This window comes from Triturus cristatus, chromosome 8 (assembly GCF_964204655.1).
Source record: "Triturus cristatus chromosome 8, aTriCri1.1, whole genome shotgun sequence".
In the NCBI taxonomy this organism is placed as follows: domain Eukaryota; kingdom Metazoa; phylum Chordata; class Amphibia; order Caudata; family Salamandridae; genus Triturus; species Triturus cristatus.
Genome location: NC_140591.1, coordinates 1,639,565,379 through 1,639,582,268, shown reverse-complemented (window position 1 = coordinate 1,639,582,268; position 16,890 = coordinate 1,639,565,379). Strand labels below are relative to the sequence as shown.

The 16,890-nt window shown below is 44.6% G+C and overlaps 1 protein-coding gene across 1 annotated transcript in view; it reads right to left on the bottom strand.

Annotated features, from left to right (window-relative positions):
• LOC146808472 (transient receptor potential cation channel subfamily M member 2-like) overlaps positions 1–16,890 on the bottom strand; it is a 2,315,843-nt gene that overhangs the window by 623,182 nt on the left and 1,675,771 nt on the right. Inside the window, exon 20 of the mRNA XM_085623958.1 lies at positions 9,544–9,554. Within this exon, the coding sequence (XP_085480084.1) occupies positions 9,544–9,554 (11 nt within the window). The remainder of the gene's footprint in view (positions 1–9,543; positions 9,555–16,890) is intronic.

The following is a 16,890-nucleotide window of genomic DNA, read 5'->3' as shown; positions in this document are numbered from 1 at the left end:
CACTTATAGAGTCAGTCACGCACCTACGAAATCATCCATTCAGACACTTATACACCCACTCATTCTTCAATACGCCTTTCCCTATTTATATTAAACATATTTAAACTTTACAGAAACACACAGTCACTGGATGATGTCATCAGTGATGTCATTTGAGATGTCATCAGTGATGTCATGAGTGATGTCACTTACCATGTCATTAGTGATGTAATATGTGATGTCATCAGCAGTGCATTGCGGGGGTGTGAGCTATAGTTAGCTGAACTAACTATAATGGGGGCATTTCTCTGGTTTTGTGTGAGTGAAATGTCCAACTAACTATAACGCCCCTGAAGCCTATGGTTTTTTCAGTGGATATATATATATATTACTTAGTGAAAAGTAAACATTTAGATATACTTATTACATTTTCAAATATACTTACATATAACTTGTTTATCTTTTCTCTTTGGATGCTTTTTCACAGTTTGCAGGTTATTCACTGGTTTATTTTTCTTCTGTTGGTTTAAAAAAAAATGTAGTTTTGTTGAAGGGTTACATTTAGTCTGTTAGTTTCATTTAGTTAGTCCCTATTTTTATTTAGTTATTTTTATGTATAAAAAATACTAATTTTAATTGATGTAATGTATTTATTTGAAGTTATTTATCTGTTATAGCCTGTAGAAGGAAGTAAAATAAAAGTATTTGTTAGTTATATTTAGTTTTTTCAATTTTGTTTTAGGTATAATCAGTTAACTGTATAAATTAGTTAAGATATATACTTACTTTGTTTTATATATTTTGTTAATGTTGATTTTGTAGTTTTTTTGGCAGGAAATTGTTCTTTGAATTTTCTAGGTAGAGTTTTGGTCAAGTTTAGTCTATGAAATGTAAAGAAAATAAATTATATTTTAGGTGAGTAATTTTTTTAAGCTAATTTTAATAATTTATTTTAAAAGTTTTGTTCTTACCTTTAATGAGAGCTTTTCTGTTTAGTTGCACATGTAGATCTTTTTTGGTCTTTCTCGCACAGTTTTGTTCTTCTGCAGTGTTTGTCCAGTTCACAGTAAATTTTGTGTTAATGAATGTATTGCTTTTATAGTGTTTGTTTAATTAGTTAGTGTTTTCCATAGGTTTTTGTTGTTGTAGTTTAAATTAATGGGTTGAGATAGCTTTACGTGAATTTTTTGGCAGTTATAATTTAATTTGTTTAATTTAAATTGTGTTTATTTAATGTGTCTTTTCATTTTGTTTAGCAATATAATTAAAACGTGTGTGTTAATAAATGTTATATATTATTTATATATGTTAAATATTTGTCTTTTTTTTAATAGTGGTGATTTTTTATGAGGTAGTGTTTGTGGATTTATTTTATTTTTATTTTTTAAGTTTATTAGTTTGTGTTTTAGATTTTTTTGTTAATCTCTGTTTTAGTGTTTGAATTTTTTTATAGTATTGAAAATAATTTATTTTTAGATTAAAAGTTTTTTTGTATTTTTTTATATAGTTAATATCTATTTAACCGATGTTTGTGTTGTCTATACTATGTATATCAATATTTTTGTTGCATTATGTTATATTAATTGTGTGAATAGTTTTTGTGCTCTATTTTGTTGTAGTCAATATTTTTGTAGTCGATAATTATTTTGCCGATATTTTTCTTCTATATTTGTAAAATTTTACTTTTGTGTTTTGGGAGTCCATATTTTTGTGTGCGATATTAGTGACTCGATAATTATGTAGGTCGATATTATAGGAGTCATTGTTTTGTCAGTGATCGGTATGGGATACCTGCCCAAAACCTACAGCAGTCCTGATTGTTGAGAACAAAATAACTGCCGTTAGAAGGCAAAGTAAGAGTTAGAATAATAGCAGGAACAGGGGTTCCTTCAAAAACAAGCTAAATTATGGGCTGAAACTTTTCAAGTGCCGCTAAGTTTTATTTGTTTACACACAAGGGAGTGGCCGACCGTGGAGTCACAATACTCCCCTGTAAGTAAAACCTCTTACAATGGAATGTGAATGGCAAGGACCACAGCTCATGTACGTAACTGCTCCCAAGCAGTTCGTATCTTCCCGCAGGATAGTGTTTTATGTAAGCCATAAATTGGAATAGTGAGATGGGTAATGGAGTAAATCCATGTATTAACCATACTGCCTAATCCGTTTCTGCTACAGTAAATGGTAATTGTTCTAGTTTTTTAATGTGTAACATAGTATATGTAGTGTCTTTCAAGGATACTAATTTTAGTTTATCTGGCAATTAAAAGGTAAAAACAATGCAGAAGCATTCAGGTAATCCCATGGTGCCCTCCCATGTTTAATTGTTTGTTATGTCCAACCAAATTGCTGATTCTAACCATGGTAAAAAGTAGACACTTCATTCTGAACAATATCAATATCAGAAGACACAATATTATCTAAGGTGTATATACGAGAAGATGGTGTGTTCATGCTGTTATCAACAACTGCAAGAACCTTTTCTAAATTATCATGATCTATTTGGTGTGAGCGTACTGTTGCTTCCATCTGTGATAGTTTTATTATAGGTCGCATAAACAAATAAGTTACTTACCTTCAGTAATGATATATTTTTAAGAGACATATATTAGTTATAGATTCCTTACCTTAGAATTACCCCCAGGCATCAGACTGGAACCGGAGTATTTTTTCTCAGCAGTACCCCTGCTTGTCTATTGGTGGAATCGGTAGACTCCACGTTCGTCGTTGGTATTGTGATCGTCGGAATGACATAGCGGAATATATACTTAGACGCCATCCCTGCGAGCTGATGTCAGTTCTTTTTCACAACATTCCACACCAGAAGTGCAGAGCCATGCAAGACACTGACCACTGATGCACAAAACTAGGGCCCTGAAAGGGAGTCCCTTACCCTAGAAGTCAGTTTGCAGAACGGGGAGGATGGGTGTGGCAGTAAGGAATCTATAACTAATATATGTCTCTTACAGATATATTGTTACCGAAGGTAAGTAACTTGTTCATCTGAAAGAGACTATTAGTTATAGATTCCTTACCTTAGAATAGATACCCCAGCAATACCAACCCCGGAGGTGGGTCTGCAAACTAAGTTCACACCAGAAATTCCTGAAGAACCGAACGGCCAAAGAAGCCGTTTCTCCAGACTTGACTATCCAGGCAATAATTTTTAGTGAACGTGTGCAGTGATGCCCACGTAACCGCCTGGCAGATGTTACTGAGGGGACTCCACGTCCCAAAGCGGTAGTGGCTGCTGTCGCCCTGATGGAATGGGCATGCGGTCTTACTGGAGGTCTCTTCATCATCAAGGAATAACAGATCTCAATGCAAGGGACGACCCATCAAGAGATGGTCCATTTTTGCACAGCCCGACCTTTCTTGGCACCCACATAGTCGACAAGGAGTTGATCGTCCACCGGAATTGTTTTGTGTGATCCAGATAAAATGATAATGCACATTTTGGATCCAGACGGTGGAGTCTTTCCTCTTCCTTGGGAAGAAGCGGGGAGGGAAGAAGGTGGGCAAAGTGATGGTCTGTCCTATGTGGAAAGAGGTAACCACTTTGGGTAGAAAAGAAGGCCAAGTTTGAAGGACAACCTTGTCTGGATGGACAGCAAGGAAAGGAGGTTTCAAAGATAGAGCCTGAAGCTCACTAACCCTGCCAGCAGAGGTGAAGGCAACCAGAAAAGCAGTTTTTAAAGTCAAGAGTCTGAGAGGACAAATATGTAGTGGCTCAAAAGGAGAGCACATAAGGTAAGTTAAGACAAGATTCAAGTCCCACTGGGGCATTACGAAAGGAACATGAGGAAAAAGGTGAATAAATTGCCCTTAAGAAACCTATTTACAAGAGGGGATTTAAAAAGAGAAGGCTGATCAGGAAGGCGAAGAAAGGCTGAAATGGCCGAAAGATAGCCTTTAAGGGTGCCCAGAGCAGAGCTCTGCTGCTCTAAAGAAAGTATGAAGAGGAGAACCTCAGAAAGTGGAGAAGAAAGGGGATCCACTGCATTTGCTGCGCACCATGCCACAAATTTGTTCCATCTACAGACGTATACTGTTTAAGTAGAGGGACGCCTGGCTGCCAAAATGACATTACAGACTTCGGGAGGAAGGTCGAAAGCTGTCAACTGCCGCCACTCAATCTCCACACAAGGAAGTGGCGGCTGGACAGGTCCGGGTGGAGGACCGTCCCTTGCTGCAGAGACAGAAAATCCTCCCGAAGAGGCAGTCTGATCGGAGGATCGATGGCCATGTTCAAGAGCTCGGGATACCAGACTCGTCATGCCCAGTCCGGAGCCACAAGAATGACTTGGGCCGGTCGGGCTTGATCTTTTACAGCACTCTGGGCAGAAGTGGTATAGGTGGAAAGGCATATAGAAGACAACAATTCCATTTGCGCCGAAAAGTGTTGCCAAGCGACTGCCGCCTTGGAAATTCCAAAGTGCAGACCTGCTGACATTGCGCGTTCTCTTTGGTGGTGAACAAATCTAACCAAGGCTATCCCCACTGCTGAAAGAGACTGCACAACCTCTGAGTGAAGATGCCATTCGTGATCCATCATGCACCGGCGGCTGAGTTCGTCCGCCCTGGGGTTCAGGTAACCTGCCAGGTGTGGAACCATCAGGGATATGCCCTGATGTTCCAGCCACATCCAAAGGCAAACAGCCTCCTGACATAGGGTCCACGACCCCGCACCGCCCTGTTTGTTGCAGTACCACATGGCGGTGGTGTTGTCCGTGAACACCTGCACTACTCTTCCTTTGACAGAAGGAAGAAATGCCTTCAGTGCAAGATGAATCGCCCAGAGCTCCAGAAGGTTGATGTGGAGCCCGGACTCCGTCGGAGACCAGAGGCCTCTGATCTCCGCCTCTTCCATGTGGCTGCCCCATCCCAGGAGTGATGCATCTGTCACCACTGTGAATTCTGGTTGGGGAAGGGAGCCGGATCTGCCGTTGATCCAATACTGGTCCATTAGCCACCACTGCAATTGGTGTGCAGTGTCCTCCGAGATCTGGACGCAATCGGAAATATTCTCCTGATTCTGTGCCCACTGGAACTTCAGGTCCCACTGCAGAGCCCGCATATACCACCTGGCACAATCCACCAGCAGGATTCAGGAGGCCATGAGGCCCAGCAGCCTCAGGGTCATTCTCACCAAAATCCAGGATAGAGGCTGAAACATCAGAATCATAGCTCGAATATCCCGGACTCGTTGCTTGGGAGGATAGGCCCAAAACTGCACTGCGTCCAGAACCGCTTCGAAGAAAAGGAGCTTCTGGGACAGAATTAGGTGCAAAATTTTCACGTTGACTATGAACCCCAGCAAATGCAGGAGGTCCACCGTAGTCTGGAGGTGGGAGATGACAGCCTGGGGTGAGCCCGCCTTCAACAGTCAGTCGTTGAGATAGGGGAATACTGGAACCCCTTATCTGCGCAGATGAGCTGCGATTACCACCATCACTTTCGTGAACAACAATGGGGTGCTTGTAAGGCCTAAGGGGAGCATGTTAAACTGAAAATGCTCATGGCCTACCGTAAGTAACGCCTGTGAACTGGTAGGACAGAGATGTGGAAATAGGCGTACTGCAAGTCCAACGCTACCATCCAGTCTCCAGGGTCGAGGGCAGATCGAACCTGAGCCAATGTTAACATTTTGAAATTCTCCTTACGGAGGGAGGGTTTATGTCCCTGAGGTCTAAGATAGGACACAGGCCTTTGTCCTTCTTGGGTACCAAGAAGTAGTGGGAGAAGCAACCATGACTTACTTCTGGCACAGGGACGTGTTCGATAGCCCCCTTGGCCAAGAGGGCTGTAACTTCCTGACCGAGAAGAGCCAAATGATCCTCCAACATGCAATGGAATGCTGGTGGCATGGAGGGAGAGGTAGTCTCGGAGGGGAGGAAGTAGCCCCTTTGGACTATCTGCAAAACCCACCTGTCCGACTTGAGGTTGTGACAGTGGGGGCGGTGATGGGGAATCCTGCCACCCACTGCTGGCCCTGAAAAGTCAAACTAGGAGGGTTTGTAGGCTGCTGCAGGGGGTCATTGGTGACTGGCCAACTCTCTGGCCCCCAGACCCATGATGCTGGGTCCCATATCCCCGGCTGCGCAGTTTGGGCAGCTTGCACTGGCTCTGGGTGGAATGTGGTGGGGCACCCCTTCTGTAGCCACGAAAGGGGTAAAAGGCATATTGCATTGGATGAGAAGAGACTGCGAGGCCCAAGGATCTGGCCGTAGCCCTAGAGTCCTTGAAGCGCTCGAGTGTGTTGTCTGCCTTGTCACCAAACAGGCGACAGCCATCAATGCTCATGACCAAAAGTGTAGATTGGATATCTCCAGAGAAGCCAGAGGTCCTCAGCCAGGCATAGTGCCTCAGGGCTACCGATGTGAAAATCGTTCTACCCAGTGATTCAACGGTATCCAGTTCACACCGAATGGTGAACTTTGCTGCATCTTGACCCTCAGCAACAGCTCAGGGCAGCATGGCCCAGGCCTTCTCTGGGCACTGTGGCAGCACCTGCGCAACTGTATCCCACATGTGTGTGCGTAATGGCCCAAGAGATATGTGGTGTTCACCGACAGCAGTCCTAAGCTGGCAGAAGAAATCATCATCTTCCCACAATGGTCCAGCTTCTTGGATTCCCTATCTTGGGGAGCAGTAGGGAATATGCTACCTTTTGAGGATGAGGCTTGGACCACCAAAGCTGTTGGGGGTAATGTGTTGGGAGAGGAAAAGTGGATTGTCCGGAGCCGGGCGGTGTCATCGGGCAATCATCCTGTCCACTGGAGACCCTGTGCTGGGCTTGGGCTAAGTGTCAGGAGAATGTCAGTGAGGGCCTCATTGAAAGGCATCAGGGGCTCCAAAGAGGCTGCTGCTGGCTGACGCACCTCAATCAGGAGGTTAGTCCTGACTGAGGTAGGAAGCTCAAGGCCCAAGGCCTCAACCGCCCTACACAACACCACAGCATAGGAGGCGCCCTCCTCTGTAGCCATGGTAGGGGGAGAAAGCATACCAAGGTTTGGGGATGTATCCAGACCACTGGCTTCACCCAACTCCGCTCTCCAGTCTGGCTCTTCCAGCTGGTCTGCTAGAGGATCAACAGACCACTCCCAGTCCTCCTCACCTTCCTCTGGCTGCCAGTCAGGGTAGAAAGGAACGCCAGGAAAGAATAGTGGTACAAAAGTACCGGTTGGTGCTGGTACCGGCGTCCATCTACGCCGGTCCTGCTCCGTGTCCAAGTCAGGGGTGAGGCTGGGGTTGACGCCAGCCGGGGGCACAGCCAGCGTCGCGGGCGTCATCACTCGAATCGGAGCTGGGGAAGGTATTGTGAGGTCAACCAGCACCGATCCGGATTCAGGCTTGGAACCTCATGGGCCCACTGACGCCGAAGCCTGTGGGGCCCAAAGGCACACCTGCAGAGTTAGGCTGCCCAAAGATGCCGTGAATCACTTTGTAAAAAGCTCGAAGCTGGGCAGGGGAAGCTCCAGCTCCCGGAAAGGGAGGGAGTTGCGGAGGCCTCTCTGAAGCAGGCTCCAAAAGCAGAGCAGGAGAGTGATGATGCTCTCGGTCCCACGTCGCCTCAGCCGACGGACGGGGAAAAGGTGAAGAGGGAAGGTGCTTCTTAGTCTTCTTCTTGCACTTCGACTTACCCAATGAAGAAGACTTGGATGAAAAGTGGTGATGGCTCCGCGACCAGTCCTGTGACCTCCCTCTTGAATGGCGCGGAGCCGACTGCTGGGCCTTCAGAAGAGAGATAGTCAAAAAGAGACTAAGGGGTAAGCTCTCTCTGAATCTGCGCTGGCTGACGCGGAAAAAGAAAGAACTGACGTTAGCGCACAGGGGTTGCGTCTAAGTAGATACCGCAACGTCATTCCGGCGATCACAACGCCAACGACGAATGCGAAGTCCACCGATGCCACCTACTGATGCGCAGGGGTCCTGCTGAGAAAAAATGCTGCGGATCCAGTCTGACGCCTGGGGGTAATTCTAAGGTAAGGAATCTATAACTAATAGTGTCTTTCAGATAAAACATTTAGCACAAGGGGACTTTTGACCTAGAAGGAAATCTGAAAGATCAATGTCACCTGACAAAAGAGAAAGATGGTGCTTCACAGACAACAGTGTGGAATGTTACAACCATTATTGGCATAATTTACCAACCCAATAAGTGGTAACTGTATGTGAATATGGGTAGCACGTATCTGGTCTACGTTGTGTAAACCCACTTGTAGCACACATAAAGCGTAAATGACAAGCATTTGTGTCCTTAGACCATAGTACCCAATCCTCTGGATTAGTCATAGACGAATTAAAAGTGCAGTTTTTTATCATACAAGTTAATTTTTCTGTAGTATTTTTGGTATATGTTCGCCATGTCTCATACTGAGCCAGAGAAGGAATAGAGGGAGTATTCAAATTTTTAGCAGTGGCTAATCCGAAACAAGCAGTTTGCTGGACCCTCTCATTTAAAAATAATAATTGAGACGGTATTAGACAGGCACAATGCAAGGACTCAATACCTTGCACTTGCCAAAAATAGGTGCCCCAAATCAATTTCAAATCAATAGAGTCCTTCCAATAATCGTAACCTTTCAAGGACAAATTTGCTATGAAGGGTGAGGAATACAATAACTTAGTCTGGGTAAGCATGTATTTGTTCAATGTGGGGATAATCAATTTGAAATAATATGTTGCTGGGTCAGAAAAATTGTAACCAGTGAAATATGTAAATGTCTTTTTCTGTGTTATGGAACTCCCTATAGATGGTGTTGGGCAATGTTCCTATTGTGTATAATTAAGAGCTGTACGCTGAGTACTTGTTTTGTGAGGAAAGTGATGCCCATAATGTTGGTAACAAAATAAATCAGCGTAATTCGCAGAATTCATACATAAATCCTCCCTATCAGAGACAGAATAGTATTGGAAATCAGAAAACAAAGAATTAACAGCATTAACATCTCAATTATCTGCAACAACATAATACTGCTGCCAGTAGACATGACAGAGGTCCTTGACCTCACTAACCACTACAACAACTCGATGACTAGCATTCTTGACGCAGATGCGCCCTTTCAGCTAAAAGAACCTCCTCTAAAGGTTTCAAACCATGGTTCAATGGGTGCCTAAATGACCAAAGACACAACCTGAGACTAGCTGAACGAACATAGAAATCCTCACCATAGCGAGAGCACCTTAAGCAATTGAGATCTCATAGAAGCACCTTCAACAAACACATCAGACTCTCTTCAAAATCAACTAAACAAGGCTAAAAATCGACCAAGGAAACTCTTAGAAATTATCAAGCAACAATCCACTCCACAAACCAACGCTTTCACTTTAGGCCCAAACTTCCAACCAAACTGCAACAAATGTGCCTCCCACTTCCTTGAAAAATCTAAAAACATAGAGAATGAACTCCGAGCAGCAAATGATCACCTCAAAAAAATACCTCACCCTACCCCCACTCACCCCTGTCTGTACAAACCACTAACCAAATCACACTCTCCCTCAAAAACGAAGCGTCCTGGAACACTTTCAGATCGAAAATGACATTCTCAAGATCTTAACAACACTTAAACCATCTAACCACTTCTGTGACCCTCTTCCAGCCAATATCTTCAATGAGATCAAAACCTGGACAAAGATAGTGAATGCCTCCCTATCGCAAGAAACCCTTGTGATCTGCCTAAAAACAGGTAAAGTAACCCCCATTCTAAAAAAAACCCACAGCTGACCACACAACCCAGACAACTACTGTCCAATTTCCACTATTCCTACCCGAACAAGACTACGAGGGAAATGAGTATACTCCCAACTATGTAGCCACATAGCTCAATTCAAACTCATTGACCAGTTCCATTGTTGATGGCTTCCATCAGGACCATAGCACGGAAACTGCCATGACACACATTGTGGACGACTTGCTCAGAATACTAGACCAAAATGAATCCTGCCTGCCTCCTAATCCTCCTAGACCTATCCTCACCCTTTGATACGGTCAAGCACGATAGTCTCCTAGACTTACTTGAACACAGAATGGGGATATCTGGGAATGTCCTAAAATGGTTTGCCTCCTTCTTAGACAGCCAAACACAAAGAATCAAGCTCAACTAATCAATGTCGACCACCACAGCAGTCTCCTTAGGAGTACCTCAAGACCCCTCCCTCTCACCTACCCTCTTCAATCTATTCATGGAGCCCTTAACCGAAATTCTGAAATTCTCCAATGTCCACTACCACATATATGCTGATGACACCCAACTATAACTAAAAGTATCATCACCTGATGATATCCGCTCACTCAATACAACTCTGCAAAAAACACATAACTGGCTAACCAGAAACCAGCTCAAACTCAACGCGCTCAAAACAAAATTCCTCCTAATTACCCCTTCGCGAGGACACGTTAACATGGAAGACTGGATGAAACATTTAACAGCCTTCGACTGCAAACCACACATCATAGACTCCTCTAAATCTTCAGGAATATCAATTGACAAAAATCTGAACATGCAGGAAAACATCAGTGCAGCCACCAGAGGAGCAAACTTCCACATGAACATAATCAGAAAACTAAAACCCTTCCTTCCCATCGACGACCTCAAATCAACAGTGCAATCCCTAATGATACCCAGACTAGACTATTGGAATACAACATTATGTGGTCTGCCGAGAGCCAGCCTAGCTCCACTAAAAGCCTCACTCAACGCAGCCACAAGACTAGTCACCGGCTCCAAAAGGAACAACTATATCACTCCTGATCTAAAGGCACTGAACTGGCTCCCTTTTGAGGCAAGATCACAGCTAAAAATCACCTATATGACACACAAAGCCCTGCACTTCGGCACACCAAAGTATCTAGCAGATAAACTGGCACAATCAGGCAATGGCAGAGCATTGAGAAGCTCCAGCACCTGACTACTGAAACTGCAAAAATTCAAGGAAAAAAAACATACAGCCAAACCGGCCTAGCACCTAGAATCTGGAATGCCCTGCCCCTGTAAATTAGAATTAACCCTTCTAGCACCTCCTTAAAAAATTAAGTCAAGCTGTTTTAAATGAACAAATTACTACCCAACCCCCTCTCTTAACTTGATCTCCAAACAGAACTTACACTCCATCTTCCGGACCATTGACTATCTCACTCTGAGTCCCCCTGAACCCTCTAAGACTGTTTGACGTCAAGTCTGCCCTCCCTACTCTATACTCTCTTTTTGTAGATGTTTGTTTTAAACTTCTATGTGCTGTAACTTTTGTGAAGCACTCTGATACCCTTCCAGGGTCTAGTCCGCGCTATAGAAAACGTTTCAAATAAATAAATCTGAATGCACTCCAGGTATAACAACATCACTTAAGGAAACACAGAACACTTATAGTACTTGTAAGGTCTCCGTAGGATCATATACATCAAATGGCACTTTATCCTAAACAATGCCATCAGCGATCAGGTCTACTGAAATGTTAACCAGGACTTGGTCTCTTTTCATTTTATGGGAAGACGAATGAGGGACCTGTACTCTGTCAACCAGTTCCACAGCAGAGCGTTCAGGCAGGTAGTGGCCATGAAACAAAAGGAAAAGCACAGTCACAAATCCAATCCACATGAAGAGGAACACTATTGATAATACTATCCAGATGTAAGACCAAGGTGGGACCAGGAAAGTTCATTTTAACCACACGACAAAAACACAAATCCATGCAGGGGGCTGCGAGATAGCCGAAGACAATGAATAAGTGTCTGATGAAAAATTATCTTGTTCGATGGAGTAACCGCTGGAACTGAGCTGAAACAATGGGGGCTGCTCTTGATTAGAAGTCAAATGAATTTTAGCTTCTGGGAGTTCAACTGGTTGGGAAGTATACCCGCTTCCTACAGTTGAATATGTAGAAGGTAAAATCGATACTTGATTAACTGAAGATTCAATCTTCCCTTCTAGCTGCCGGGGAGAATCAGGAGAAACAGAATACATATGATGTACTGAAACATCCTGACACAGGATGCTTGTAGGCATACTATTGAGTATCAGACGTATGGTGTAACTAGGCATGTTCAATTGAAATGAACCGATTGTCTTTGCATCCAGGTAGCGGAGGTAAGATTACAGCTCGGGTGCCTTAAGACCAAGGACCAGGACCGGAGCATGGTATGTGGGACCAAATTCCTTCTTATTCAGCACTTTCTCCCAGACCAGATCACCAACTTTAGGAAGCCAGCCAGAAACAGGAATCAGCACTGCTGCATCCATTGGCAAGGGTAAATGGGTTTTTGCCACAGCATCTCGATTCTTTTGTAGATCTTGTAACATAGCACAGTGGTTATCTACGTCAAATGTTGTGGCAGCCGCCACATCATCTAGACGGTCATGGTCTGGCACAAAAATCTTAATGCCAAAGAGCATTCCTTACAGGGTCCGCCCACCCAGAGATCTTCTAGGAAGATTATTTAGTGAATGTTGAACAGCATAGAGATGAGTCAACCAGCCACGGCTTGTACCTAATACCCTTGCTCTTAAAGACTGCTTTAAGTCACGGTTCATACGCTCCACAACAGAGTTGCCCTCAGGCCTATATGGAGACGAGAAAAGCACCTGCACCCCCATAGACTTCATCGAATCACAGTACGCCTTTGAGGAAAAGCTGGACCTTGTTCAGAATGGAAGGTGCCACAGGCATAAGTCCCTACAAAGACATGCAAATCTTTTATAACACTACGAGAATCATCACAGCACTGCGGCCAAACCCAGAGGAACCTAGTGCATGAATCCACTGCATTCAAAATATATTTGAAAGAATTGTCGGATGTTAAGGGACCGCAGTGATCAAGATAAATACACACAAATGGATGATAAGAAAAGAAGAGATGAGTCGGTGGCTGGAGTCTGGTGGCTCAGTGGACTAATGCCTCCACTGCAGGGGCCAGTGTTCGACCTCATACTCACAGTTTCAAATCCCGGTGGGTCCACTCAGCCTTTCATCAATCTGAGGTCGATAAAATGAGGACCATTCAGTTGGGTAACAAGAAACATCTGTTATTCAGCGCCAAGATACCTCCAGGTGGATGTGCACTTTACAAATGCACATGGATGTGCACTTTACAAATGCACATGTTATGTGGTGGACGCGAAATAGTAGAACTTTTAATCTGTTGACAAATGTCACAGGAAAGCACATATTTGCATGCTTGTTGGTATAAGCAACGCCACCAATAGCGTTGCTGTAAAATAGAAATTGTGGCCGTCACTCCTGTGTGCCCAGAAGCCACAATCAGTGAAAGTCTGCGGTCTTTATGGGGAATCAAGCAATCACCAACTGTTGGAATCATCACAAATGGTGCCTGGTCAGTAGTTAACTGATAGTTATAATGTGGAGGGAAACCCTGGGGAAACGGAGTACCCTCCTTCGTTGCGGCTAGAGCCGCCAAAATGTCATCATCAATTTTAGTCATGGACCTTGTAACAGCTGCAACTGAACATGTTGCTACTGCAGATTTTGATGCTTCATCAGCCATAGAATTATCAACAGTGTGTGTCCCACGCGCTGATGTCCTAGTGTATGAATAACATGTGAGAGTGGAAAACAGTCCTTAAGAGCGTCCACTCTGACCCAAAGCGTTTTATACTTTACTGCGCTACCTTTAGAATCTCAAACATTATTTTGTTTCCAAAACAATGAGTTGTCATTAAAGAAATGTACACAGTTGAAAGAATCGCACACCACAAGTGTTTGCAAATCAGGATTAGCAAACTCAAGAGCTAGGAGTAAAGGACGTAACTCGGCCAATTGTGCAGTGCAATCCCCGAGGGATTGTGTGTGAACCAAGGAAGATTTAAAATCAACGTTCTCAATCGTACCCACGACTATCGCACAGGCCACAGAATAAGCTTGTTTAGAACCAATGGCTGGCTGTACGGAACCATCAGTATAAATGATACATTTGTACTGATCAAAAGGAAAAATGGATGAAGGAAGAAGATGAACATGTTCATATTGAAGAAACTCTTGTGTTTGTAAAGGATCAAAGAAAGAATTGACATCAGCCGATGTCAACGAAGTAGCCCATTGTATCCAACACGGATGCAGAGCCTTTGAATTGGGTACACTCGCCTCCATGACAGCTTCTACAGCGGCCACTTGTGAAATGACAAAAATGCATTTGCCCTGAGCCAGAGGGCGTTCCTTTAGAATCGCCATCTGTACTGCTGTTAAAATCTTTTCAGTAGATGAAAAACACAACTCCGCTGGAGTATACAAATGAGATTTATAAGCAAGAAGAACCGTGTCCCCTTCATCAAAAGTCATGTAAGTGAATCCTACTGCTCCTGGTACAATCCATATGACCAGATTGGTCGTATTGAGTTGCAAGCAAATCAGACTGCAAAGAGTGCAGTACCGCGGTGTGTTCCGAAGCCAACTGGAAGACGAAAAGGAAGGGTGTATCAACGCACATAAAGGTTTAAATGCTCAGCATAATCTGGAATGTAGGTTCTGCCAAAATTCAAGAAACCCAGTAAAGATTGTAACTTCTTGAGGGTAGTCCGAGGTTGCAATTGAGCACACTTCTCCAAAAAGTGGGGTGCCAACCCTCTACCCTTATTACTCAATTTGTAACCAAGGAGAAGAACTGCCAAAAATGCAATATGAGATTTTACTAAATTGAATTTGTAACCCAAAGTGGCGAAACATGTGACAATGAGATCCACACGCGTCAGATGAGGATTTAACTCATCATGGGCCATATGTAGGTAGCTAAATACCGGTCGGTAACGGCCGAAATTCGGTAAAAATCCCGTTACCGACCGGTATTTAGTCAAGTGAGATGTAGGAGGCCAAAAAGCAGTTTTCGGTAAATATGAAGCGGTAAATACCGATTCATATTTACCGATTTCTAAAATACCGATTCATATTTACCGAACACACATATATTCCGATTCGGTAAATAAGAAGTGGTAAATATGAAGTGGTAAATATGAAGTGGCAAACATGAAGTGGTAAACATGAAGTGGTAAAACGGAAAAAGATATGTAGGTAAAATCGGTAATTAAGAAATCCATGAAATTCGGTAATTAAGAGTCGGTAATTAACACAGATTGAAAGCAGGTGGTAAGCATCAACAGTGCATATAAGCAATCCCAAAATGCAACAGCATGGACAACATGGCCGCTCTGTATTTCATTGCAAGGCGCCTACGTCTACAGGCAGCAGGTCAGAGGATTTGGAGACGGGAGGAACGCATCTACAGACAGTGCATCACACTCTTCCAACAGACTGACGCAGAGATACATGAAAGGTACAGGCTACACCCACAAACCATCATGGACCTGATAAGGGACCTGCACCCACTCCTGGACCAGCCAACAAGAAGGGCGCATGCCATACCACCACATGTGCAGGTGCTCTGCAGCCTACACCTACTCGCATCTGGCAGTTACCAGGGGGTGATAGCTACGGTGGGCGGTGTATCACAGAGTTGCCTGTCATGTTTCTTCAGGAAGTTCCTGGATGCCATGATGCAGAGAATGCACCACTACATCAGCTTCCCAAACACACAGGCTGGACTGCAGAAAACTAAAACTGACTTTTATCACATGGCACAGTTCCCCCATGTCATTGGCTGTATTGATGGCACACACATCCCAATCTGCCCACCAGCTGCTACAGAGCACATCTACAGGAACAGAAAGTCCACCCACTCCATCAATGTGCAGGTAATCTGCGATGCAGGGAACATCATCACTGATATTGTTGCGAAGTTTCCTGGGAGCACCCACGACTCCTACATCTTCCAGAACAGTGGGATCTACACACGCCAGCTTGCTGGAGAATTTGGAGACGGATACCTGCTAGGTAAGTAACAGTGACGCCCCATGAGACTTGCAAATCATAGTGTATTGAGACATGTGACTGATGGTTCCCTTTCACTCACCTAGGCGACAGTGCATATGCCGTGCGGTCATTCATCCTCACTCCCTACCTACACCCATCAACCCAGAGTGAGAGACGATATAACGTGGCACACAAATCTACACGTAACGTGGTGGAGCGCACGTTTGGACTATTGAAAAGCAGGTTCCGCTGCCTCCACAAAAGCGGAGGCGCACGCCAGTAAACACCCATCATCTGTTGCAAGATCATTGCCACTTGTGCAATGCTGCACAACCTTGCCACAAAGAGAGGTACAGAGGTGGAACTAACAGATTTTGAGGACAATGATGATGAATCAGGTCAGCCAGAGGACAACGCTGCTGGAGTGCCAACAGCAACAGATGGGAGAGAGAGACGGGCAGAGATCACATGCAACTATTTCTGAGTAAGTAAGGGGACACAGCCAGTTGTTGTATGTCATGACGTAGTTTAATAATGCGGCACTACGCCACGAAACCAAGATTATGCCATTCTGGCAACATTGCGTATTGACAAGTTTGAATTCCAGGGTTACGTCACCCAATTGTCTTTTGCTACGCAGTGCAGCATCAATGTTTGCGGCCACGCGCTACAGTGTGGGATGGCACGGATTCAGCCTCCTCACTGGTGCCAGCCCCATGCCGCCTGCTGCTCCTGCGTGTTTCTGGGACCGGGGGTGTTATGCTGCTCCTGCTGCTGGTGTCGATGCTTTCAGCAGCATCCCCTGCACCACTAGTGGCCGCCTGACTGGTCAATAGCACCTCCAGGGCACTGGTGACCTGCACCATCCCCCTAGTAACGTCGCTGCTGCAGTGTGTCAGGCCCTCCTGCATGTTCACTGAGCGCCGGCAGAGTAGTGAAGTTGCAGTTGCCAGGCGGTTGAGTGCCCTGGTGTGACTGTCTCCCCTCTGCCGTTCCCGGCGCCTTGCAGCTCTATCTGCGTCTAACTTGCTGCACAACAGCTTCATGGACTGTGACATGTCCCGCAGGACCGCTGCCATGTCAGTAATCCCCGCC